This window comes from Biomphalaria glabrata, chromosome 4 (genome assembly GCF_947242115.1).
Source record: "Biomphalaria glabrata chromosome 4, xgBioGlab47.1, whole genome shotgun sequence".
NCBI classification, from domain to species: Eukaryota; Metazoa; Mollusca; class Gastropoda; family Planorbidae; genus Biomphalaria; species Biomphalaria glabrata.
The window spans coordinates 55,085,067-55,107,488 of record NC_074714.1 but is presented as its reverse complement, the minus strand read 5'-3'; the positions used below and the strand labels follow the sequence as shown (position 1 = coordinate 55,107,488).

Below are 22,422 nucleotides of genomic sequence, written 5' to 3'. Positions count from 1 at the left end.
ATGAGCACACTGCCATGCTGTTTAGCTTCAATTTTGGTTTGATGAAAAGTTTGTTTTTGACATTGTAAAACCTTTTCAACTACTAAATAAAAAAAAAAAAAGAGGACAGGTTAACATCTGGAAGCCGGTGCAGTTCTGCCGACTTGTGGATGTTTCTCCGATAGTGATGTGGAGAAACGGTCAGACTAATAAAGTTGTTTTGGATCTGTAGACAATGGCGCCGAATTCACATCTTATCCGCAACGTGATGACTGAGTGATGTCCAGGGACGTTGATTAGCCCAGTTTTAAATATATTGTATTGAACATAACAACATTAGAACAATAGGGATTCACGCTGATCTGTCACAACACAACAAAACAAACATTTAGAATTGTGTTTCCCGAAATTTTCTTTCTTGGCTTCCAGGCTTTCATAGACACTGGAGACGGTTGCCTTCGGAAGAATGCCTGTTTCATCGTTTGGCAATGTGAGGACATGTGTCTGCAACAGAGAGCAATAGCCATCTTGATGTCTACAGCCGGAAATAGGACAAACAAATGTTCTACGAACAATTTCTTGAGCAGCATGATATTACTTGTCTTGAAAGGACCATGAAATTTGTTTGCTTTGTTTTTGATAATATAAAACCTTTTAAACTACTGACAAAAAAAGTCTGACATCCAAGATGGCCTAGATGGGAGGCAAATGTCTGTCACTCATGAACCTGACAGCTCCGCTGGCTGCTATGAGCCAGTGTGACCTAAGTTATTCGCCTCCGTATTCAGGCTGGGATTTCGTGACAGATGGGAGTCCTGCGCAGCCCTGGTCACTTTTCTGATACAGATTTTAATTTTTGTTAATATTCCATGAGACCATTGAGCTTTAAACATGAGAGTTTCAGAAATCTTGAGAACTTAGACTTTAACAAAATGCTCCTAAAGCTATTTAGATTTGTTTCAGTATATTACATGTTAAAATAATAAAATATTTATTTGACAAAAAAGAGACATTTTAAAGTTTTACCTCAATTAATAAAAAATCCCTTACAAATTTCAAACTTAAACAAAAATAAATTCTGAAACACGCCAGTTTTAAAAGGGGAATTTTATTTTAATAATTTACATTTGAATGCGATATTTTTACAAAGAGTATGTACTACAAAGTAAGCACTAACTAATGAGTAGACTACTTTCCAGTGGTAGTACAGCCTTGTTCGTCCCAGCCATTGCCGCAGTCGTTGTAGCCATCACACTTCCAGTAGGACTCAATGCACAGAAAGTTACTACATTTCAGCTCGCCGTCAGGGCAGGGGAAGTGTTCTAGGAAATAGGGAGAATTTTTAAAATATCAGGGGCGTTGCAAAAGACAGAAATCTCGGGTACCCAGATGAACATTAAGATTCTGACTTTCCGTGATTTTTAGCCCCCCCCCCCCACCCCCAAGTCTATCCAACTTCAATGGGTGCTTGACATTAAGAAGAGTAATAGCGGTTAGACGTTGTGCTGGTCACATGACAGCCTTGTTAAGCATAAACAGATGAACTATTAAAAATCATCTGACCCATAGATCGCTAAGTCTGAAAGGAGCACCGATGACATTTTATTCTGGTTTTAATCACTTCCTCGGCATATGAAATGGTTTTACCAATCACTACAATCATTGCATTATTGTTTGTATGTAAAACTAAACATTGAACAATTATTGCATGACTAAATACATGACGCGTAGAAGGTAATCATCTTCTTTTTTGAAGTAACGTCTGTATTTTATAAGATAAGATAAGTTGTTCAAGCTATGACCTTTGACCCCTGTACTTACCACAATCCTTCTCGTCCGAGAGATCCCCACAGTCGTTGGACCCGTCACAGATGAAATCCCTGGAAGTGCATTGTCCATTGGCACACTTCAGCTGGTTAGGATGGGAACAATCAGTGGCTGTGGTAGGGACAAACGAATTCTAACATTATTCCTCTTCTCAATATAACATGAGTGCGCTGTTATGAAGTTTGTAAATGGGTATTGTTTAATGTTGCTTTTTGGCCAAAATGCTATTGTTTGTAAGGACACACCTTAGGCGACCGATAGTGAACACACAGATATGACGACATTAATTCAAAGCGGGGCTGTAGTTTAGAGATTAGAAGGAGTTCTTGATAGGCATTCTTTGAGGTACCATCTATGACAGCGGTTCTCAACCTTTTAAGCTCGGCGACCCCTTTTTACAATCCCCCACCCTGCCGCGACCCCCACCCCCGACACACACATACAGCAATAGAAGAGTAGACAATAACAATCCATATTTTCGATGGTCTTAGGCGACCCCTGGCAAATGGTCAATCGACCCCCAAGGGGGGTCGCGACCCACAGGTTGAGAACCCCTGATCTATGACGTTAGCCACAGAGACTACGCCGTTCCCGGTCTGAATGAAATTATCATATTGAAGCTTCTGAAGTTGACTTAGTCTGTTCACGGTTACTTCAGGGGAGGTATCCCTGAAAATCTTATTTTTGTTATTTCTAAAGCTAGGCCTTTGAAATTTGTTATGGTTACATATAATGATATTCTAAAATAAATAATACTAAAAAAAAAGTTTTTTGAATGATGGTTGCCATGGTAACGGCGGCCATCTTGTTTATTGTATACAAATTAAAACTCAGAATTTTGTAAAAACTATTGATCGGAAATAGATAAAATTGAATTAAAAGATAAGAAAAAAGGATCCTCTAAATTGATACAACGTCAGAATTAAAGATTTAAGTATGTTAAATTTTTTACAAATTTTTGAATTTTTAGTAGCCTATATTTTAGACCTTAAAAACAGGATATATATTAATTAAAATTACTTTTTAAAAAAAAAGTAAATAAAATATTGAAAAAAACTCATTGTACGAGTAAAGTAAATGATGTCCTTAAGAAGTGTTTCAAATTTCATCAAAATCTATCAAGTAGTTTAGGAGAAATTCCTAGTAAGATATAATGACATGTGCAAAAACTAACATTTTGAGAAAAATGAGTTTAAAGTATAAATTTTATTAAGATTTTGTCTCATAACCCTTACAAAAACATTAAAAAAACATGTTTTAGAAACAGATTTAAGCAATAAAAATGATTGTAATGTAATGAAAAATGATTGATCTACTTAATTATGTTATTAGTTAAAAATCGATATCCTAGACCCAAAACTCGATTTTCTCTAGGGATACCTCCCCTTTAATCATGTGTATGTCTAGTTCGTCTGTTGGTTAGTACGAACATAACATTAGCACAAATATAACGCGCTCAGAATAAACACACGCTATCTTCTCATTATCAACAATTCGGCAGACCGATGTAACACATATTACCTAAGTCAGTGTTTCCCAAAACGTTTGACATTATTGTAACCCAAATATAATTTTGTAACGCTGAGTACCCCTGCCCGCCCTTCCCATGTACTTGCATGAGAAGAATAAAATTATTTGTGCCAAGAGGATAGAAAATAGAATTTGGTTCCTGGTTGCTAATTTTAATCTAAGATGCTGTTCCGAGTCTAACAGTCTATTCCTTTTTTTTTACTTAGTTCTACTATCTACAAATGCTGAAAAAAAAAAGCAGCTTCACATCAGTATGTAGTTGGAAAAGTCAAGATGTAATCCAGAACTTGGGCCCACTATAATTTACCCCCCCCCCCAGAACATGCCTGGCTGGACCCACTGTAATTTAACCCCCCCCCCCCTTTTCCAGCTCAACACTGATTGGATGGCTGCCTGGTCTTGCGGTTTGCGCTCTGGACTGTCGTTCAGATTTATCGATGGTCCCGGGTTCAAACCCTGCCCGCTCCCATCCCCCGTCGTCCTGCGCGAGGTTTGGACTAGGAAGAAATTATCTTCAACTCTGAAGGAACATCCGAAATAAGTAAAACAAACAAACAAACTGCTAGAGAGTGGCAATACGTGGCTATCCTGGCCATTTTAAACCAGCCATATGAAATGAAGCGTAATATTTTAGGACACCTAGACATTCTTCTCCACCTGGCGAAGTTTCAAAACATCTCTATTGCCATTTTTATTGGTACATTAAAAACTCTCTAATTCATAATTTATTTTAATGTATTAACTGAACATTGTGTAGTTAATGAAGTGAAACGTGTACCCTTCCAAACTCTTCCCGCACCCCTAGGGGTACGCGTACCCCACTTTTGGGAAACACCTATGTTACTGGATCAGCCGGGTATAAAAGAAAACAGTTGCCTATGAAAAAAAAAGGCATTTATAGACATTATGAATACTGAATTACGAGGATAGCAGTAATCGACAGATCATGTGTGGTGCCCCAATGGTCCAACAAACAAAGAGATAGGCGAAGCTGAAGTTTTAAGTAAATAGAGAAATAACATATAAATCCTTTAACATCTACAGGGCCGGATTTAGATTTTATACGGCCCTAAGCTCTTTGAGACATGGGGCCCCATGTTATAAGAAACGATATGTCTTCTTTACTCTTTTCTTCAAAGAGATTGAAAATATCATTGAAACCCTTTCTGGGAGCCCCCAAGCCAGTGGTGCCCTCAGTTGTAGCTTGAGTTACTTTTAGGACAGCACTGAACATCTCTTGTTTAAATTTTTTATATTTTTTTTACACTGATATTGAAAGCTTGTAGATGTTTTTAATAAAAATATTACCTTTTATTATTTTGCTTACAAAAGGAGGCGCGATGTCTGAGTGGTAAAGCGCTTGGCCTCCGAACCGGGGTTCGGGTTCGAATCCTGGTGAAGACTGGGATTTTCATTTTTGGGATTTTTGGGCGCCTCTGCGCTCACCCAGCTCTAATGGATACCTGACCCTCAGTTTGGGAAAAGGAAAGGCGTTGTGGTCGTTGTGCTGGCCACATGACACCCTCGTTAACCCTAGGCCACAGAAATAGATGACCTTTACATCATCTGCCCTATAGACCACAATGTCTGAAAGGGGGAACTTTACTTTACTGTTCACAACAGAGGATTTCAAGCTTTGATTGTTAGTTTGTTTTATACGTTTGGGATGTTTCTTCAGAATTGAAGATTATTTCATCCTGGCCTAAAACTTAAGGACAGCGGGAAACGGTGGTGAGCACGACTCTATCCCTGGTCCCTCAAGACGACAGCCCAGAGCGCATATCACACAGACCCACTCGATGTCCACCACATTATACGTTTGGAATGTTTCCTTAAAATTGAAGATTATTTCATCCTGGCCCAAACAGCGGGGAAACGGTGGTGGGCACGACTCGATCCCTGGCCCCTCAAGACGACAGCCCAGAGCGCATATCACACAGACCCACTCGATGTCCACCACATTATACGTTTGGAATGTTTCCTTAAAATTGAAGATTATTTCATCCTGGCCCAAACAGCGGGGAAACGGTGGTGGGCACGACTCGATCCCTGGTCCCTCAAGACGACAGTCCAGAGCGCATATCACACGACCAGGCAGCCATCCTGGCAGTTTTTATTCAAATGTATGTGTAAGTTAATGAATACGCCTCCAGGGTGGCTGTCAGAACTACAACTGGACAGCGCCTAGTATTAATACGCGCCATCTACTTAAAATAGCTCTATGGCGGGTAAACGAGAGTATATTGTACTTACGGCAGTTGACCTCATCTGAGAAATCATCACAGTCGTGCACCGTGTCACAGACCCACTCGATGTCCACACACTGACCGTTCTTACAGGTGAACTGTTTATTGGTACACGCCACTGTCATCCACACAGGTCACGTGGTGAAAGGAAATTAAAAAAAAAAAGCAAAATATTAATTATTTTTAATTAATGTAGGTGATGACACAAAGAGGACCCAACGAACATCCGTTGGCGGTTACATGAAGAAGTTTAAGTTGTTAACCGTAGGCCACAGAAACAGATGACCTTTACATCATCTGCCCTAAAGACCACAAGTTCTGAAAGGGGAACTTATAGAATAACACGTTTAACACATAATAATGTGATTATGCCTTAAGCAATATCTTGAGATTATGCCTTATTATACATCTTAATCCTTATACTATATCTTGACATTAAGTCTTATACATCTTGAGATAAAGCCTTATACAATATCCTGAGATTAAGTCTTATACATCTTGAGATTAAGTCTTATACATCTTGAGATTAAGTCTTATACATCTTGAGATTAAGTCTTATACATCTTGAGATTAAGTCTTATACATCTTGAGATTAAGTCTTATACATCTTGAGATTAAGTCTTATACATCTTGAGATTAAGTCTTATACATCCTGAGATTAAGTCTTATACATCTTGAGATTAAGTCTTATACATCCTGAGATTAAGTCTTATACATCTTGAGATTAAGTCTTATACATCTTGAGATTAAGTCTTATACATCCTGAGATTAAGTCTTATACATCCTGAAATTAAGTCTTATACATCCTGAGATTAAGTCTTATACATCTTGAGATTAAGTCTTATACATCTTGAGATTAAGTCTTATACATCTTGAGATTAAGTCTTATACATCCTGAGATTAAGTCTTATACATCTTGAGATTAAGTCTTATACATCCTGAGATTAAGTCTTATACATCTTGAGATTAAGTCTTATACATCTTGAGATTAAGTCTTATACATCTTGAGATTAAGTCTTATACATCCTGAGATTAAGTCTTATACATCTTGAGATTAAGTCTTATACATCTTGAGATTAAGTCTTATACATCTTGAGATTAAGTCTTATACATCTTGAGATTAAGTCTTATACATCTTGAGATTAAGTCTTATACATCTTGAGATTAAGCCTTATACAATATCTTCAGATTAAGTCTTATACATCTTCAGATTAAGCCTTATACTACATCTTGAGATTAAGTTTTATACTAAATCTTGAGATTAAGTCTTAGACATCTTGAGATTAAGCCTTATACTACATATTGAGATTAAGCCTTATACTAGATCTTGAAATTAAGTTTTATACTTGAAAATCGATCAAGCATTATTGAAGATTATTATACTAGAGTTATAAACAATAATCTTTCTCATGTCTTATTCCATATTCTAGGACAAAGTCTTACAAGTGCTCCTTCTCTTTAGTGTTATAGAACATGGAACGGATTGCCTGAATCAGACAGTAAAACCAATGACTTAACAGAGTCTTCGATTAATATATGTGGGGTGTGTGGCCGAGAGGCTAAGTACGCCTGAGCTTGGTTTCCTATGAAATGGGTTCGAGGCTCAACACCCGACTTGAGCAGAGTTGTGTTTATTGAGCGACTAACAGGGGCACGAAAAAACCTTCCCCAAGATACCCCCTCCCCCCCCCCCCCCACTGGTCCACAAATGAGATTGGATCATAGCGCTCTGATCATGCTATAATCATGAAGGTTGCGCTATATAAAAGCTATTTAAAAAAGAAATATAGACGGCTAGATTAACACGTGGGTACTATTAGGATGTAATTATCTTCTCTTTTGAAGGAACTTCTGTAATTAACAAGATGGTTTGGTTTGGTTTTGGTTTTAGGCACATCGGCACAATTTTAGGCCATGTCGTGCCTGCATTTCCCCAAGGACCACTCTCTCTCTCTCTCTCTACACAACAAAGGCCAAACTCCATACAGTTAAATCATTAAAATCAAGGTCTATTCACAGTTAAAATAGTAAAGGTAGTAAAAATTTAATAATTTGGTAAAAATCTAATGTAAATAGTATATGTTCACAAATTCATAAATCAGATCCTCGTAGACAACCCCACTTCCCGGACAAAGCCCAGTACCTTCCCAGGGTCGACATTACCGAATAGTGTTTTTAAGTTAGTGGCTCTAAAATATTTCTCCCTGACATCCTGGTATCTGGGGCAATCAACGAGGATATGTTCCACGGTGAGGCGAGAGTCACAGTACTCACAAAGTGGGGGCTCGTCTCTCTAATTAACAAGATAAGATCTGCTTTTTGTTTACACATTGATTTTTATTTCGATTCTACTTTGCTAAAATAGTGCACACACATTATTAGGGGGCTTTAAAAATGTCTAATTGATCAAAAAGTTGATATTTGGGACATCGGTTACACTAAAAGAGTTTGGCTTTTACAAACACCAGAAATATGCATCAAACTTTAGACCAGATTAAGAGATTGGATCTTATACTATGTCTAGAGATCAAATATTATGTCGTATAATAATGATGCCGAGATTTCTAAATAGCTCATAAGGTCATAAGATTCAGTCTTAAAGATGTCCTCATCATTTGACTAGAAATCGTGTCATTACACCTTCGCTGTCTTGGTTAAAAGATATCAGTGCTGAAATATCTGCTTTTAATCCAAACAAAGTTATCAGCCATTGTTCTTTGATGAGTTAATTGGACTCTACAGCCATTGTTCTTTGATGAGCTTATTGGACTCTACAGCCATTGTTCTTTGATGAGCTAATTGGACTCTACGGTCACTGTTCTTTGATGAGCTAATTGGACTCTACAGCCATTGTTCTTTGATGAGTTAATTGGACTCTACAGCCATTGTTCTTTGATGAGCTAATTGGACTCTACAGCCATTGTTCTTTGATGAGTAATTGGACTCTACAGCCATTGTTCTTTGATGAGCTAATTGGACTCTACCGCCATTGTTCTTTGATGAGTAATTGGACTCTACAGCCATTGTTCTTTGATGAGCTAATTGGACTCTACAGCCATTGTTCTTTGATGAGCTAATTGGACTGTACAGCCATTGTTCTTTGATGAGCTAATTGGACTCTACAGCTATTGTTCTTTGATGAGTTATTTGGACTCTACAGCCATTGTTCTTTGATGAGTTAATTGGACTCTACAGCCATTGTTCTTTGATGAGCTAATTGGACTCTACAACCATTGTTCTTTGATGAGTTAATTGGACTATACAGTCATTGTTCTTTGATGAGTCATTTTTTTAAAGATTACAGAACTCAATTTTCAATTTTTTTTTTTAAAGTATGTAATAATGTTTTTAAATTAATATATGAAGGAAACCCTTCCAAAGAGGTTGAAGGAATTATCGAACTGTCAGTGTCTATTTAAAGCAACTAAATATAAGTTATTTTTTTAAGAGCTTACATCTTTTGATCAGGTTTTGACTTCTGCTCTTGGCCGGTCTTCTGTTTCCAGCAGAGACAGCCAGAACGAATAGGAGAAATAGAAATAGCTTCATTGTACAACACAAGCAAATGAAAGGTGGGTTTCAAACCGTGCCAATGTTTTGCTTTCAAGCCTTGACTTTATATACCAGCACACAGCAGTGAGATTAAACGAGAGTTTGTTGATAATATGTCCAACTGTGTTGCTATTGAGGTAGTGAGTCCTGTATTTTACTCTGTAAGGTCATGTAGGTCTTGTTTCGTGTCATGTCGGCTATTCACGTGACCTCCTCATGACATCTTGAAAGTAGATTATATTACTAAGACTAAGACTAAGACTAAGACTGCTTTATTGATCCTTACGGAAATTTGTTGTGATTACAAGGACTCGTTTCTCATATAAAGACAACACAATGAAAAATACACATAAATACAACAGACAACATAAAGAGTTCATTCAGCGACTACACACAGGTATCTTGGTGCATTTCATGTTCCCTGATCAATGAGTGGCGGTGATAGAGTCTGACCGAGTGAGGTACGAACGAGTTTTTGTACCGCTCCGTTCTTGTTTTGATTGACAGCAGTCGCCCACTTCGCGACGACCTGGCGTAGTTCTGATGGAGCGGGTGGCCGTTGTCTTCCAAGATTTTTTCGATTTTTCTTAGGCACATCAGATGTGCTAATTACATAACATCGGAAGAGTATATTATATCAGATGTGCTAATTACATAACATCTAAGAGTATATATTACATCAGATGTGCTAATTACATAACGTCGGAAGAGTATATTACATCAGATGTGCTAATTACATAACATCGGAAGAGTATATTATATCAGATGTGCTAATTACATAGCATCAGAAGAATATATTACATCAGATGTGCTAATTACATAACATCAGAAGAGTATATTACATCAGATGTGCTAATTACATAACATCAGAAGAGTATATTACATCAGATGTGCTAATTACATAACATCGGAAGAGTATATTATATCAGATGTGCTAATTACATAGCATCAGAAGAGTATATTACATCAGATGTGCTAATTACATAACATCAGAAGAGTATATTACATCAGATGTGCTAATTACATAACATCAGAAGAGTATATTTGATCAGATGTGCTAATCACATATCATCGGAAGAGTATATTTGATCAGATGTGCTAATTACATAGCATCAGAAGAATAAATTATATCAGATGTGCTAATTACATAGCATCAGAAGAGTATATTACATCAGATGTGCTAATTACATAACATCAGATGTGCTAATTACATCAGATGTGCTAATTACATAACATCAGAAGAGTATATTACATCAGATGTGCTAATTACATAACGTCGGAAGAGTATATTACATCAGATGTGCTAATTACATAACATCGGAAGAGTATATTATATCAGATGTGCTAATTACATAGCATCAGAAGAGTATATTACATCAGATGTGCTAATTACATAACATCAGAAGAGTATATTACATCAGATGTGCTAATTACATAACATCAGAAGAGTATATTTGATCAGATGTGCTAATCACATATCATCGGAAGAGTATATTTGATCAGATGTGCTAATTACATAGCATCAGAAGAATAAATTATATCAGATGTGCTAATTACATAGCATCAGAAGAGTATATTACATCAGATGTGCTAATTACATAACATCAGATGTGCTAATTACATCAGATGTGCTAATTACATAACATCAGAAGAGTATATTACATCAGATGTGCTAATTACATAACATCAGAAGAGTATATTTGATCAGATGTGCTAATTACATAGCATCAGAAGAGTATATTATATCAGATGAGCTAATTACATAGCATCAGAAGAGTATATTACATCAGATATGCTAATTACATAGCATCAGAAGAGTATATTTGATCAGATGTGCTAATTACATAACATCAGAATAGTATATTACATCAGATGTGCTAATTACATAACATCGGAAGAGTATATTACATCAGATGTGCTAATCACATAACACCGGAAGAGTATATTACATCAGATGTGCTAATTACATAACATCAGAAGAGTATATTACATCAGATGTGCTAATTTTATAGCATCAGAAGAGTATATTACATCAGATGTGCTAATTATATAACATCAGAAGAGTATATTATATCAGATGTGCTAATTACATAACATCAGAAGAGTATATTTGATCAGATGTGCTAATCACATAACATCAGAAGAGTATATTTGATCAGATGTGCTAATTACATAACATCAGAAGAGTATATTTGATCAGATGTGCTAATCACATAACATCAGAAGAGTATATTATATCAGATGTGCTAATTACATAACATCAGAAGAGTATATTACATCAGATGTGCTAATCACATATCATCAGAAGAGTATATTACATCAGATGTGCTAATCACATAACATCAGAAGAGTATATTTGATCAGATGTGCTAATCACATATCATCAGAAGAGTATATTACATCAGATGTGCTAATCACATAACATCAGAAGAGTATATTACATCAGATCAGAGGAATAGAATGCATTTTTCAGTGTTCTCTTGAATCTGGTGGTGCACTCAAAACAGTTTACTTATAAAAGACTATATTAGAAATCAAACTCATGGTCCTCTATTAGGCCAGCAGTGTCTCTAAAGATTCAGCCCAAAAGGAACAGCTATATTGAAAACAATATTTACACAGCACAGAGAGATTTTTTTTTTTACAATGTGCTTTCGCCCTGATCAATGTGAAGTGACTACTGTTAATATTTGATATGTAAGTTATAGCCCTTAGTCATTGTGAGTTATGCGTCTTTTGTTGTGAACATGTCCTTCCTGTCTAAGATGGCGTCCTATGTTGATGATTAAAAGTGTTCGGCCCAACTACGACAATTGTTGCCTCAATTCTTCAGGACATACATAACATGGTGGCAGCGGAAAGTGAACCACGTAAGTGCTTTCACTCTCGCTAGAAGTAGAAGACTAGACGTCAAGGGAGAGATTAATGATAAATTGAGAGCTATATCGGACAGTCTACCCACAAGGTCACGTACGCTTAGGCCTATCAAGGGAGGCAACCAAGAGATTTATAAATCAGACAGTTGAGACTGAGTTACTCAAGATGTCGGAAAATCTACTGACTCCACCCCATTGCCTGGAGCTAACGGAAGGTAACGTTAGCGAAAATTTCAGACGGTGGAGGCGGCAGATGGAAATATATCTGCAGGCGACGGGGGCCTACGGAAGGCCCAAAAGCCAACAGAAGGCCATCATACTACATTGTGCCGGCCCACAGGCCATCGAAGTCAGTGACCAATTCACATACCAGGAAGGGGAGGACGAGGGCGACCCGGAGACACTAGTGAAAAAGCTACACGACTACTGCAACCCAAGAGACAACGAAGTGTTAGAGACGTTCCGCTTTTGGAAATTACCCATCTGCTCCCCATTTGAAACCTACCTAACGAAGCTAAAGTCCCAGGCAAACAAGTGCAATTTTAAGGAGCCAGACAGGATGATCCGGGACAAAATAGTGTTCTCCTCAGACAGAAAAGTGCAGGAAAAACTCCTGGCATGCCCAGAGCTGTCCCTGAAAAGAACAATTGAGATTTGCAGAGCCTTCGAACAGTCAACGACCAGTGTCGAGGAAATACGAGCTGAAGCTCAGGCCCAAGTTGACAAAATGGAAAGAACAACACAAAAAGCTACAGCTACACCCTTAGAGTGCCGATTCTGTGGACGACACCATGCGTTCAATAAAACAGCATGCCCGGCTTGGGGACAGACATGCAAGCGATGCGGGGAAAGAAACCACTTCGCAAGAAAGTGCAACAGAGTAAAAGGAAGCACACTTGTACACAAGGCGTCAGGGTACGAGCCAGAGTGGCTAAATACAATAAATGCACTCCAGTCGACAAGAGACAGGCTCACGGCTGAATTCGTAGTGAATGGTCAAAGAGTGAAATTCCAGTTAGACACAGGAGCCGACGTCAACATCATTTGTAAAAGATTTGTCAAGAGATGTCAAGCAGTGGAGACCACACAAACTCTAAGAATGTGGAACATGACTGAACAGAAGCCAGAAGGAGTTGCTGATTTACCAATGACAAACCCAAAAACTGGGAAAACAACTGTAGTGAAGTTCGTCGTCGTTGGAAATAACTTCCAATGCCTCCTAGGCTTGAAAACGTGTCAAGAACTGGACCTCATTACACTCAACGACAACAACTTTGTCTCTCAAGTACAGCCAACCAACGATAACCTAGGTGACCTAGGAGAAGCGAAACTAACCATCGATGCAAGCAAGTCTCCAGTGGTGTCTGCATGCCGCAATATTCCTTTCGCATACAGAGACAAAGTCAAGAAAGAGCTTGATGTACTCGTGAAGAGAAAAATACTGGTCCCGGTAGAGGAGCCAACGGATTGGGTCAGTCAAATGGCCATTGTCCAGAAAAAAAACGGAGATTTGCGAATCTGTATAGACCCACAACACTTGAATAGAGTCTTGAAAAGGGAGCATTACAGACTCCCCACATTTGAAGATACTCTACCCCAGTTCGAGAACGCCAAAGTCTTCTCGAAACTTGACGTTAAAGAAGCCTATTGGCATGTTCGCCTTGACAAAGAATCAAGTATCCTGACAACAATGATAACACCTTACGGCCGTTATAGATGGACAAGGCTGCCCTTCGGACTATGCGTCAGTGGAGAAATCTTCCAGAGAAAACTGTCACAAGCACTGGAAGGCCTCAGCGGCTGCATCAATGTCGCCGACGACATCATTGTAGTCGGGTGTGGCAGAACAATGGAAGAGGCGTTGTGGGACCATAAGGCAAAACTGGAAAATCTGCGAGAAAGATGCAAAAGAAAGTCCATAATACTGAACGAGAGCAAAACATTGGAACAAAAAGAGGCGGTCGAATTCATGGGGCACGTCATCAGTGCACAAGGCATTAAACCAGACCCCAAGAAGGTGCAGGCCATAGTGGACATGGATCGCCCTACAAACGCGCAGCAAGTCCGACGATTCTGCGGTATGGTGCAGTACCTATCAAAGTTCCTTAGCAACCTGTCAGCCATATCACACCCCCTGCGGGAACTCACCAAGAAAGAAACGGATTTTGATTGGAATGAGGAATGCGAAGTCGCCTTTAGGAAACTAAAAGAAATGATAACAACAACCCCGGTGCTGGGTTTCTATAACGCAGCCAAATCCCTTGAAATTCAGGTCGACAGCAGCCAAGATGGGCTTGGTGCCGTGTTGATGCAGGAAGGGAAACCATTGGAGTATGCCTCACGAGTCTTAACACCAACGGAAAAGAGATGGGCTCAAATAGAGAAAGAACTACTGGCAGTAGTTTTCGGACTTGAGAGGTTCAATCAATACACTTTTGGCAGACCCGTCACAATCTTAAATGACCACAAACCCCTTGCTACCATCCTACAAAAACCCCTAAACCAAGCCCCAAGACGGTTACAGAACCTCATCATGAGAAGCAATAGATATGATTTCACATTCAAGTGGGTTCGCGGAAACGAATTGTACATAGCCGACACGTTGTCCCGTGCATGCAACACTAAGCCATTTACTGAAGAAATATTGAACCTCAACATCCAACAAATCGTCGATATTCCCGATCCACTGCTAGACCGAATTAGAAACGAAACAGATGCTGATGAAACTCTACAAGCTCTCCGAAAGACCATTGAAGACGGTTGGCCTGTCAAGAAAACTGCCGCTCCCGCGGCTCTGAGGCCCTATTATGACTTTGCCGAAACCCTGAGTATAAGTAATGGAATCATCGTCAAGGGGGAGAGAGTACTAATTCCCAAAAGCATGCGCTCAGAGATGAAGGAGAAGTTACACGCCTCCCACCTAGCATACGACAGCATGATGAGGCGGGCGAGGGCTCTGATTTTCTGGCCAGGAATGGCTGCAGAAATCAAACAGATGTCCGACTCATGCACTGCCTGCCAAGAGAATAAGCCAAGCAACCAAAGAGAAACGCTGAGGCCACATTATGAAGGGAAAGGACCTTGGGAAAAGGTTGGAACAGACTTAATGGAGATCCAAGGGAGAACATACTTGATTACAGTGGACTATTTCTCAAATTGGATCGAAGCTGACTTATTAACAACATCAACCTCAACCGAGGTGATAAGAAAACTGAAAGCTCACTTTGCCAGATTCGGAGTCCCTAAAGTCCTAATCTCTGACTGCGGGCCTCAATACATGTCTCACGAATTCGCCGTATTCACTAACAGATGGAACATATCGCACATCAAGTCCGATCCCGGACACCCCAAAGCCAACGGAAAAGCAGAGGCCGCAGTAAAAACAATCAAAAACATGATGAGAAAGACCATCGGAACCGGAGATGATCAATACGAAGCCCTGCTGGAACTTCGCAACACTCCCAAACAGGACTGTGGCTATAGCCCAGCCCAGTTGTGTTTGAACAGAATAACACGGTCACTTCTACCCCTGAATAAACCCCTTGAGCCTGAAAGCTACACAGAAGGCCTGGGGGCGAAAGCCCGTCACAGGTACACCATAAAAAAACACTATGATAAAAGAGCAAGAGACCTGCCCCGGCTGAGTGTGGACCAAAACGTTTACTTCCAGAGTCCAGGAAACAATGATTGGCGGCCTGGCAAAATCATTATGAGAAACAGTGAGCGGTCCTACACCGTGAAGGGAACAACGGGCGGTACCTACGTTAGGAACAGAGTGCACATCCGGCCCAGGAATGTCCCTTACTCAGACATCTTTTCAGATGACGAAACGGCAACTCATGAGGCACCACTAGATGCCTCATCCACAGACTTAACACCACACCCTGCTTTAGAGTCCAGCGCCGGCCCTGATGGGATCCCACCCTTGGCTCACGGAGCAGAGCCTAACGTGAGAAGGAGTGGGCGAACGAGAACCACACCTACGTGGCACAAGGACTATGACATGGGCAAGTGGTGACAACCCCTCAAGTTTTGTTTTTTTCGTTGTTTTTTTTTTCTTGCTACATTTTTTGCTAGATCTGCATAGCCTTCAATATTGATGTATATTATGTTCTATGTATATTATATGTTCTACTCCTATTTATAATGTTGTGCATATACCAATGTTGTCTGTTGAAAATGTTATCAGTGTATCGTAGTATCATCGTGTCACTGTATGTGAAAAGGTTATTGTCTACAATGTTCGTGGTGAAAGAGGGATGTTTCTAGCCATGTGCTCGTTTCGGAATGTTGTAGTGAATATGTTTCGTCTATAGAAAGGGAAGGATGTTAATATTTGATATGTAAGTTATAGCCCTTAGTCATTGTGAGTTATGCGTCTTTTGTTGTGAACATGTCCTTCCTGTCTAAGATGGCGTCCTATGTTGATGATTAAAAGTGTTCGGCCCAACTACGACAATTGTTGCCTCAATTCTTCAGGACATACTTAACATCACCACGTGACTTTCTTGAATTGATTGGCGATAGGCCCATGGTGTTGTGTTTTTTTCTTTTTTTAAATGATGAAAAAATTATTTTAAATTTTCCACTCATAAATTTTGTACTGTATAATTAATACAATATTAGATTTAATTTGTTCAAATTAAATTGAACAAATTTTCTTGACGTGACAAGTCTATTTAGATCAGCCGATAAAATATAGATATAGTAGCTGGATATTACCCGCTGCCCGCGGGTCTTAATATGTATGTAACTCGGACTCACTGGTGTAGTGGATTAGAAAAAATACAACAAAATAATTGTATCAGTCAAGCGAAAGCGTGAATGTAAAATGTTAACCCTTAAAGTGCTGAGCTGTTTTACAGTGACTGCATACAAAATGGAATTACAATTCTGATGTTTAGAGGCTAAACTACCACACGCGTTTAGAGAGTTAATAACAAGTAAATGTGCAGGTTTATTTTATATATATAGATATAGAATGTAAGGGATAGTCATGCTGAAGTTTTCAGTACTTAACACTTTGACCTGGCTTTGACCTGCATCTAATTGTTAACTGAGAGGTCATCAAAATTCAAAATAATGACTGGAATGAAATGCCCTATTTCAGCAACAGACGTAAATGTACAGTTGTATGATATAATGTAAGCCCCGCAGACGCAGATTTAAATTAAATTCATCAATTTGTTAAATACAGCCTAAAACTATTGATATATTGCTTTAGCTCGAATTGGAGCCTGCCATCATAACAAGATTAATACAACAATTGGACCCCACGATGACCTGCTAACTGCTGTCAAAAACGCCAGCTTAAACTCTATGGCCATATCATTAAGTCCTCAGCGCTCGCAAAGACCTTCCTTCCAGGGACGGTACCATGAAAAAGAAGAAGAGGCAGACAGAGAAAGTGATTAGAAGACAACATTAAAAAAAATGGACGGGCCTGCGATAGAAAGAGGTTCTATCCAAGGCAAACGACAGAGAAGAATGGAGAAAGACGGTCAACAGATCTTCTGTGGTGCCCCAACGGTTCAACCGACAAAGGGGTAGGTGAAGGGAGCGTACTACATTATTAATTAAGGATTTGTTATTAAGTACATATATTCGAAATCCCCAGACAGTGCCTCATGTGACGCTTACTTAAATCTGCATACACTTAAGATGTTATTTATATAGGTAGACCGAGTAGAGGCACGATCGGGTGTACATACCTTAGTATTCACTATTAACTTTTTATTGGTCTGTTGCTAATGCTTTGTTTACAGGGGCGTAACTAGGGATTTGGGGGCCCGGGGGGATTGACCTCTTTGGGGGCCCCTTGCATTTTGACATTCGACATATGACATGAGATAATGTACGCAAAAATATATAAGCCCCAAATCAAATTTGTTCAGTTTATCAGTAAACTTAACAAAAAGTAATCATCAAGACTCTTTTAATTAATAATACCGTTGTTTATTAGTTAAATAATGCACAAGTGACAAATCTAAATTGATATCGCTTCACGTCGTGCATTCTGTGCAGCAAAGACATCTATAACATCAACTACATCGATACTTTCTAGTATTTGTGACTTCACTGACATTAAAACCATGATAAGCCTTTCTTGCGTCATTGTGCTCCTGAGATTCTTTTTGATGAGCTTGAGCTTTGAGAATGATCTCTCACATGACGTAATGGAAGTGGCCTGAGTTAGCGGTATTCGGAGGAGGTTGCAAAGTCTGAGCACACGTAATTCCCATATGAAGCCTGTTTTCTCAATATTTCTATTGGTGATTGTATTACTGTTTGTTGATGAAAAGTGCTCGTGCATCAATGACATCATTGAAAAAGCGATTTTCCATTTATTTCATCATACAAACAGGAAAAGTAGCACAGTTTGTAACAAGCGTGTCTTCTAACAGGTGTCTTGGTTCAAGAAGAAACCCAAAGATATCCATTTTCTTTCCAGCCTTTGGTATCTGCCCTTCATCTCCATATGAAATCAGTCCAGCACTTCTGTCGCAACACGTTTGAATTGCAGTTGTATTGACAGTCCTACATTAGAACTCAACTTCCCATCAAGTCTTTTCTTTCATATGGTTGTTTTGATTACAGGGAATCCATAGTATTCACTACCTTCTTTTGCTTTTTCGATGGATTGGGTTTTTGTCAGTTTCTCATCATTTTGCAGAAAGCATGAAAGGGTACTAATTTCTTTAGCAGATTCTCGTATATGCAGTCCAGACTTTTGTAGTTTCTTCCGAACTATATTAATTGGGCACAGGAGCTTTGACCAAAATTCAAGATAGGCAAAAAATTCGTAATTTTCCACTGCATGAAGAAGATTCTGTGCTAATATTATATGGCATTACGTCATTGTTGGTTGTTTATGTTTTATTCGAAAGCAAAAGGATTCAGAGTATACAAAAGTGGGAAAGATCCATATCTCGTTATGCTCGAGTATAGAAATACTCCGATAAGTGGACTGCCGTATTCACCATCACAACTGCTGACGAGTAGAAGACTCAGGGAATCATTCCAACTGATCCCAAACTATTGAAACCATCGGTAGCTGAAAATGCGGAGACATTACTCAACGAACGACAGACGAAAAGCTAAGTGAAATACGATGCAAAAGCAAGACTACCTAAAGATTATTCTGTCGGAGAGTTCGTCTAGGTCAAACATGGCAGAAAGCAGTTGTCATTAAAAAAAAATCAGCACCCAGATCTTACATCATAAAGACAAACAATGGAATAACATACAGAAGAAATCAACGCTTTTTAAATAAGAGTTTCGATGAAGACATCTCTGGGTACTATGATACCGATGAAGACAATGAACTGCAAACTGTTGCTACAAACGAAACAGACAGTTATACACCAACGTCTAGAGAACTTGTTCAGTCAAAACAACCAGAAGTGGACGAATTGTTAAAGTTCCTAGTAGACAGTGCCGGTCGCAGTGGGCGCCGCGCTTTCATAGGCCCCGCGCTAATTCCAAGTGTACATTATTAAATTAAACAATTATAACGTATATAAAATAACAGGGTTTTCGCGACCTCCTGATTTTTCAGGGCCTCCAGGAAATCTCAGGAAAAGGCAAAATATACGATAAAGTCCTGAACTTTTTTTGAATTCATTCAAATCTCCTGAAGAATAGACGAAATTGACGTTTTGGGGTGCCAATAATTAAAAAGTGGCATTGCGAGCTTTCATTTGATAAAAATTTATTGCAAAGACGAAAGTAGGCCTATTTTCTAATTAAAAAAATAATAATTTTGACATTATGCTTATCCCTACCCAGACTAGGCCCGCGCGATCCGTTTCGCATAGGGCCCCGCAAATGCTAGGGCCGGCCCTGCTAGTAGATATCACTATTAAGAACTTTAAAAGGAAGGGTGTGATAATAACTTCAATAGGAAGGATGTATTAATATTATATGATATTACGTCATTATTTTTTGTTTATGTTTTGTGCGAAAGCAGGATTAGATCATTAGATGTAAATAAAAAGAGAGAGTTTCCATTGGATTGAGGAAAGATGAATAAAGGGGTAATAACTCGAGTGTGAAGTTTAATTCTGAAATTATAGACGCCAAACCCGAATAATGGACAATTTTAGCATTGTTAAGAATAACTTTTATTTATACTCGATTCTGTAAATTTTGCTTCAAGGTTAATTAGTGTAGCCATATAATACTCGCCATTTAGATCTATTATTAGTAAAGGTAACAAGATACCTGGAATTCGCTGTATATCATGCAGTTTTATTCGTGGCAACAAAGTTTAAACTGGAAGGGGCACCCCATTTTTAAAAACTGATCTCTGCGGCAAAAATATCTTTAAAATATCTAGGTTTAGTCTTTGTGATAAATTTAATCCATAAATGTTGATTAAAAAAAGACACCCGTTGACACTATTTATCAATCAAATATATTAATTTATGTATTTACAAATAAATTTCGGACACCCATTTGGGGGCCCCCCCTAGGTGGGGGCCCGGGGGGATTTTAAAATTCTCCCCCCCCATCCCCCCCCCCTTAGTTACGCCACTGTTTGTTTAATTACATTATTATGATTTTATGTCGATGCTGTCATTTTGTTATTGTTATTGTTGCATGCTCTTTCCAGTTGTTACCTTTGTTTGTCCCGTGCTGCTAATCAGACAAAAAAAAAAAAAGACTCGAGAATAAAAACAAATGAAAACGAACTGACCAATGGATAAGTTTTAGCGTTTGTGTTTGAAATTAAAAATAGTGTGACCAAGTTCTAAGCACACACACACACATAGTTCCACAGACACACTTACACAGAGAGGTATAATCTTATCAATGTTGACATTGGAGCTACAAGACTAAACAAACGCTTAAAAACCAAAACATTTTATTTTATCAGATCACGATCAGTGAAGAGAAATGGAACATCTGGGAATGCGTGGTGCATTCCCTGCCACAAAATTGTTGACTTTTGATCTGTACAAAGAATCCAATTTGGTAATGATTCTCCATCCCCGCCCCCACCCCCGCCCAACACACAGCGTAACAGTTGTCAATCTTCTCGCAGTCCCGTTATAGATGGCCTCTAGACTGACCGTGTGATTGTCAAAAGAGTTGAGCCGAAGGCTCTTCGAACTCTAGGTGTGTAAGCCTGGTTGAACAAACCGTTCTGTCTGGAAGAGGTCCAAGTCAATGCCTATGTAAGACATTGCTGTTTCCGACGTATCCGGCACTCCGGACACATGGACTAGAATACATGGCCGAAGTCCGAGCGCACCGGGAACCCCCGCCATTTTTCTATGTTTTACAAAGCTAACCGTGCAGGACTCGCTATTAATAAGTGTAAAAAAAAAAAAAAAGAATACGCTGGTTGGCTATATAAAACCTCAAACCCTAAAGAGAACAACATGCAGCATGTATTTCCCTTTCTAGCTTTACTGTACACAGGCAGTTCAAGCCGTGTACAAGCTTTTCACCGACCTAGGGTCGCTACCAACCTAGAAACTCCCTGAGGCAATTATTTTTTTGTTTTAAACTGTTAAAAACATGCAGCTAAACTATTTCTTCATTTTGATTCTAGTTTTAGACCATACATTCAAAATATATGATGAGAGCATTCAAGTTAGTAGACTGTATTTCTAAAATATATATAAACATATACAGTACCGATGCCCTGGCCAGAAATTTTGTGGAAGCCCCTACCTTCTTCAAACTTTAATGTAAATGCACCTAATATTACCAATAGATCTAAAAGCATATCATATTCATGAAGAAATAGTTTACTTGAAATTATGATCTCACTTCTCACGTTCTCTTATATATCTCATTTCTCACGTTCTCTTATATATCTCATTTCTCACGTTCTCTTATATATCTCATTTCTCACGTTCTCTTATATATCTCATTTCTCAAGTTCTCTTATATTTAATGTGCATATTTCGTTTTGAAATGTGGAAGCCTCCTTGAGAAGTTAGACCGAGACCCATTGTTATAGTAGGCCTTACCACGAACTGAGACGTGGCAACGAGCTATTGGTCTAAACTGCCCACTTGTTTTGACGTCGCAGGTAAGTGTTGAGGCCTCCACAGACCCTGGACGGCAGCTCTGTAGTACATCCAGCCCTGTCTCTACATTTACAACAATGACTGAATGACTTCACGTTTAATGCTAGCAAGCAGCAATGCCGATGGAAATAATTGTCGAAATATAACATAAAGAACGAGAAACAAAGTTTCAAATTCACGTTGTTTAATTTAATAATTATCCTGCTTGGATTTATAAATAATAGGATTAGGTTAATCAGATCTTATGTTCTATTTGCGAGCTTTCTTGCTATCATTAAAATATAAAAAAACAACAAAAAAAAAAAAAACAACAACTATGTTGACAACGGCAGTTTTAATCCAGATTCACGAAATTAAAGTTGGCAGCAA

The 22,422-nt window shown here is 38.7% G+C and overlaps 2 protein-coding genes across 2 annotated transcripts; one reads left to right on the top strand and one right to left on the bottom strand.

The window, feature by feature from the left end:
* Window positions 1-1,071: 1,071 nt before the first annotated feature.
* On the bottom strand, window positions 1,072-9,198 carry LOC106061582 (sortilin-related receptor-like). Its single transcript, XM_056027898.1, has 4 exons — window positions 9,038-9,198; window positions 5,590-5,700; window positions 1,801-1,917; window positions 1,072-1,301 (listed from the first exon to the last, which is right to left on the bottom strand). Exons 1-4 carry the CDS (start codon window positions 9,129-9,131, stop codon window positions 1,168-1,170), a joined length of 456 nt encoding a protein of 151 aa, XP_055883873.1. The 5' UTR covers window positions 9,132-9,198; the 3' UTR covers window positions 1,072-1,167.
* A 2,978-nt stretch (window positions 9,199-12,176) lies between these two features.
* On the top strand, window positions 12,177-16,028 carry LOC129925989 (uncharacterized protein K02A2.6-like). The gene has a single exon (XM_056027604.1). It carries the CDS (start codon window positions 12,177-12,179, stop codon window positions 16,026-16,028), a length of 3,852 nt encoding a protein of 1,283 aa, XP_055883579.1.
* The last annotated feature ends 6,394 nt before the right edge of the window (window positions 16,029-22,422 follow it).

Bases quoted from the DNA above. Each gene is read 5' to 3' on its own strand.
- LOC106061582 (XM_056027898.1), bottom strand. From the start codon at position 9,131: ATGAAGCTATTTCTATTTCTCCTATTCGTTCTGGCTGTCTCTGCTGGA. The intron at 5,701-9,037 runs GTAAGCTCTTAA...TGTGGATGACAG, and splicing joins TCAAAACCTGATCAAAAGAT to TGGCGTGTACCAATAAACAG. The intron at 1,302-1,800 runs GTAAGTACAGGG...CCTATTTCCTAG, and splicing joins CTCGGACGAGAAGGATTGTG to AACACTTCCCCTGCCCTGAC.
- LOC129925989 (XM_056027604.1), top strand. From the start codon at position 12,177: ATGTCGGAAAATCTACTGACTCCACCCCATTGCCTGGAGCTAACGGAA.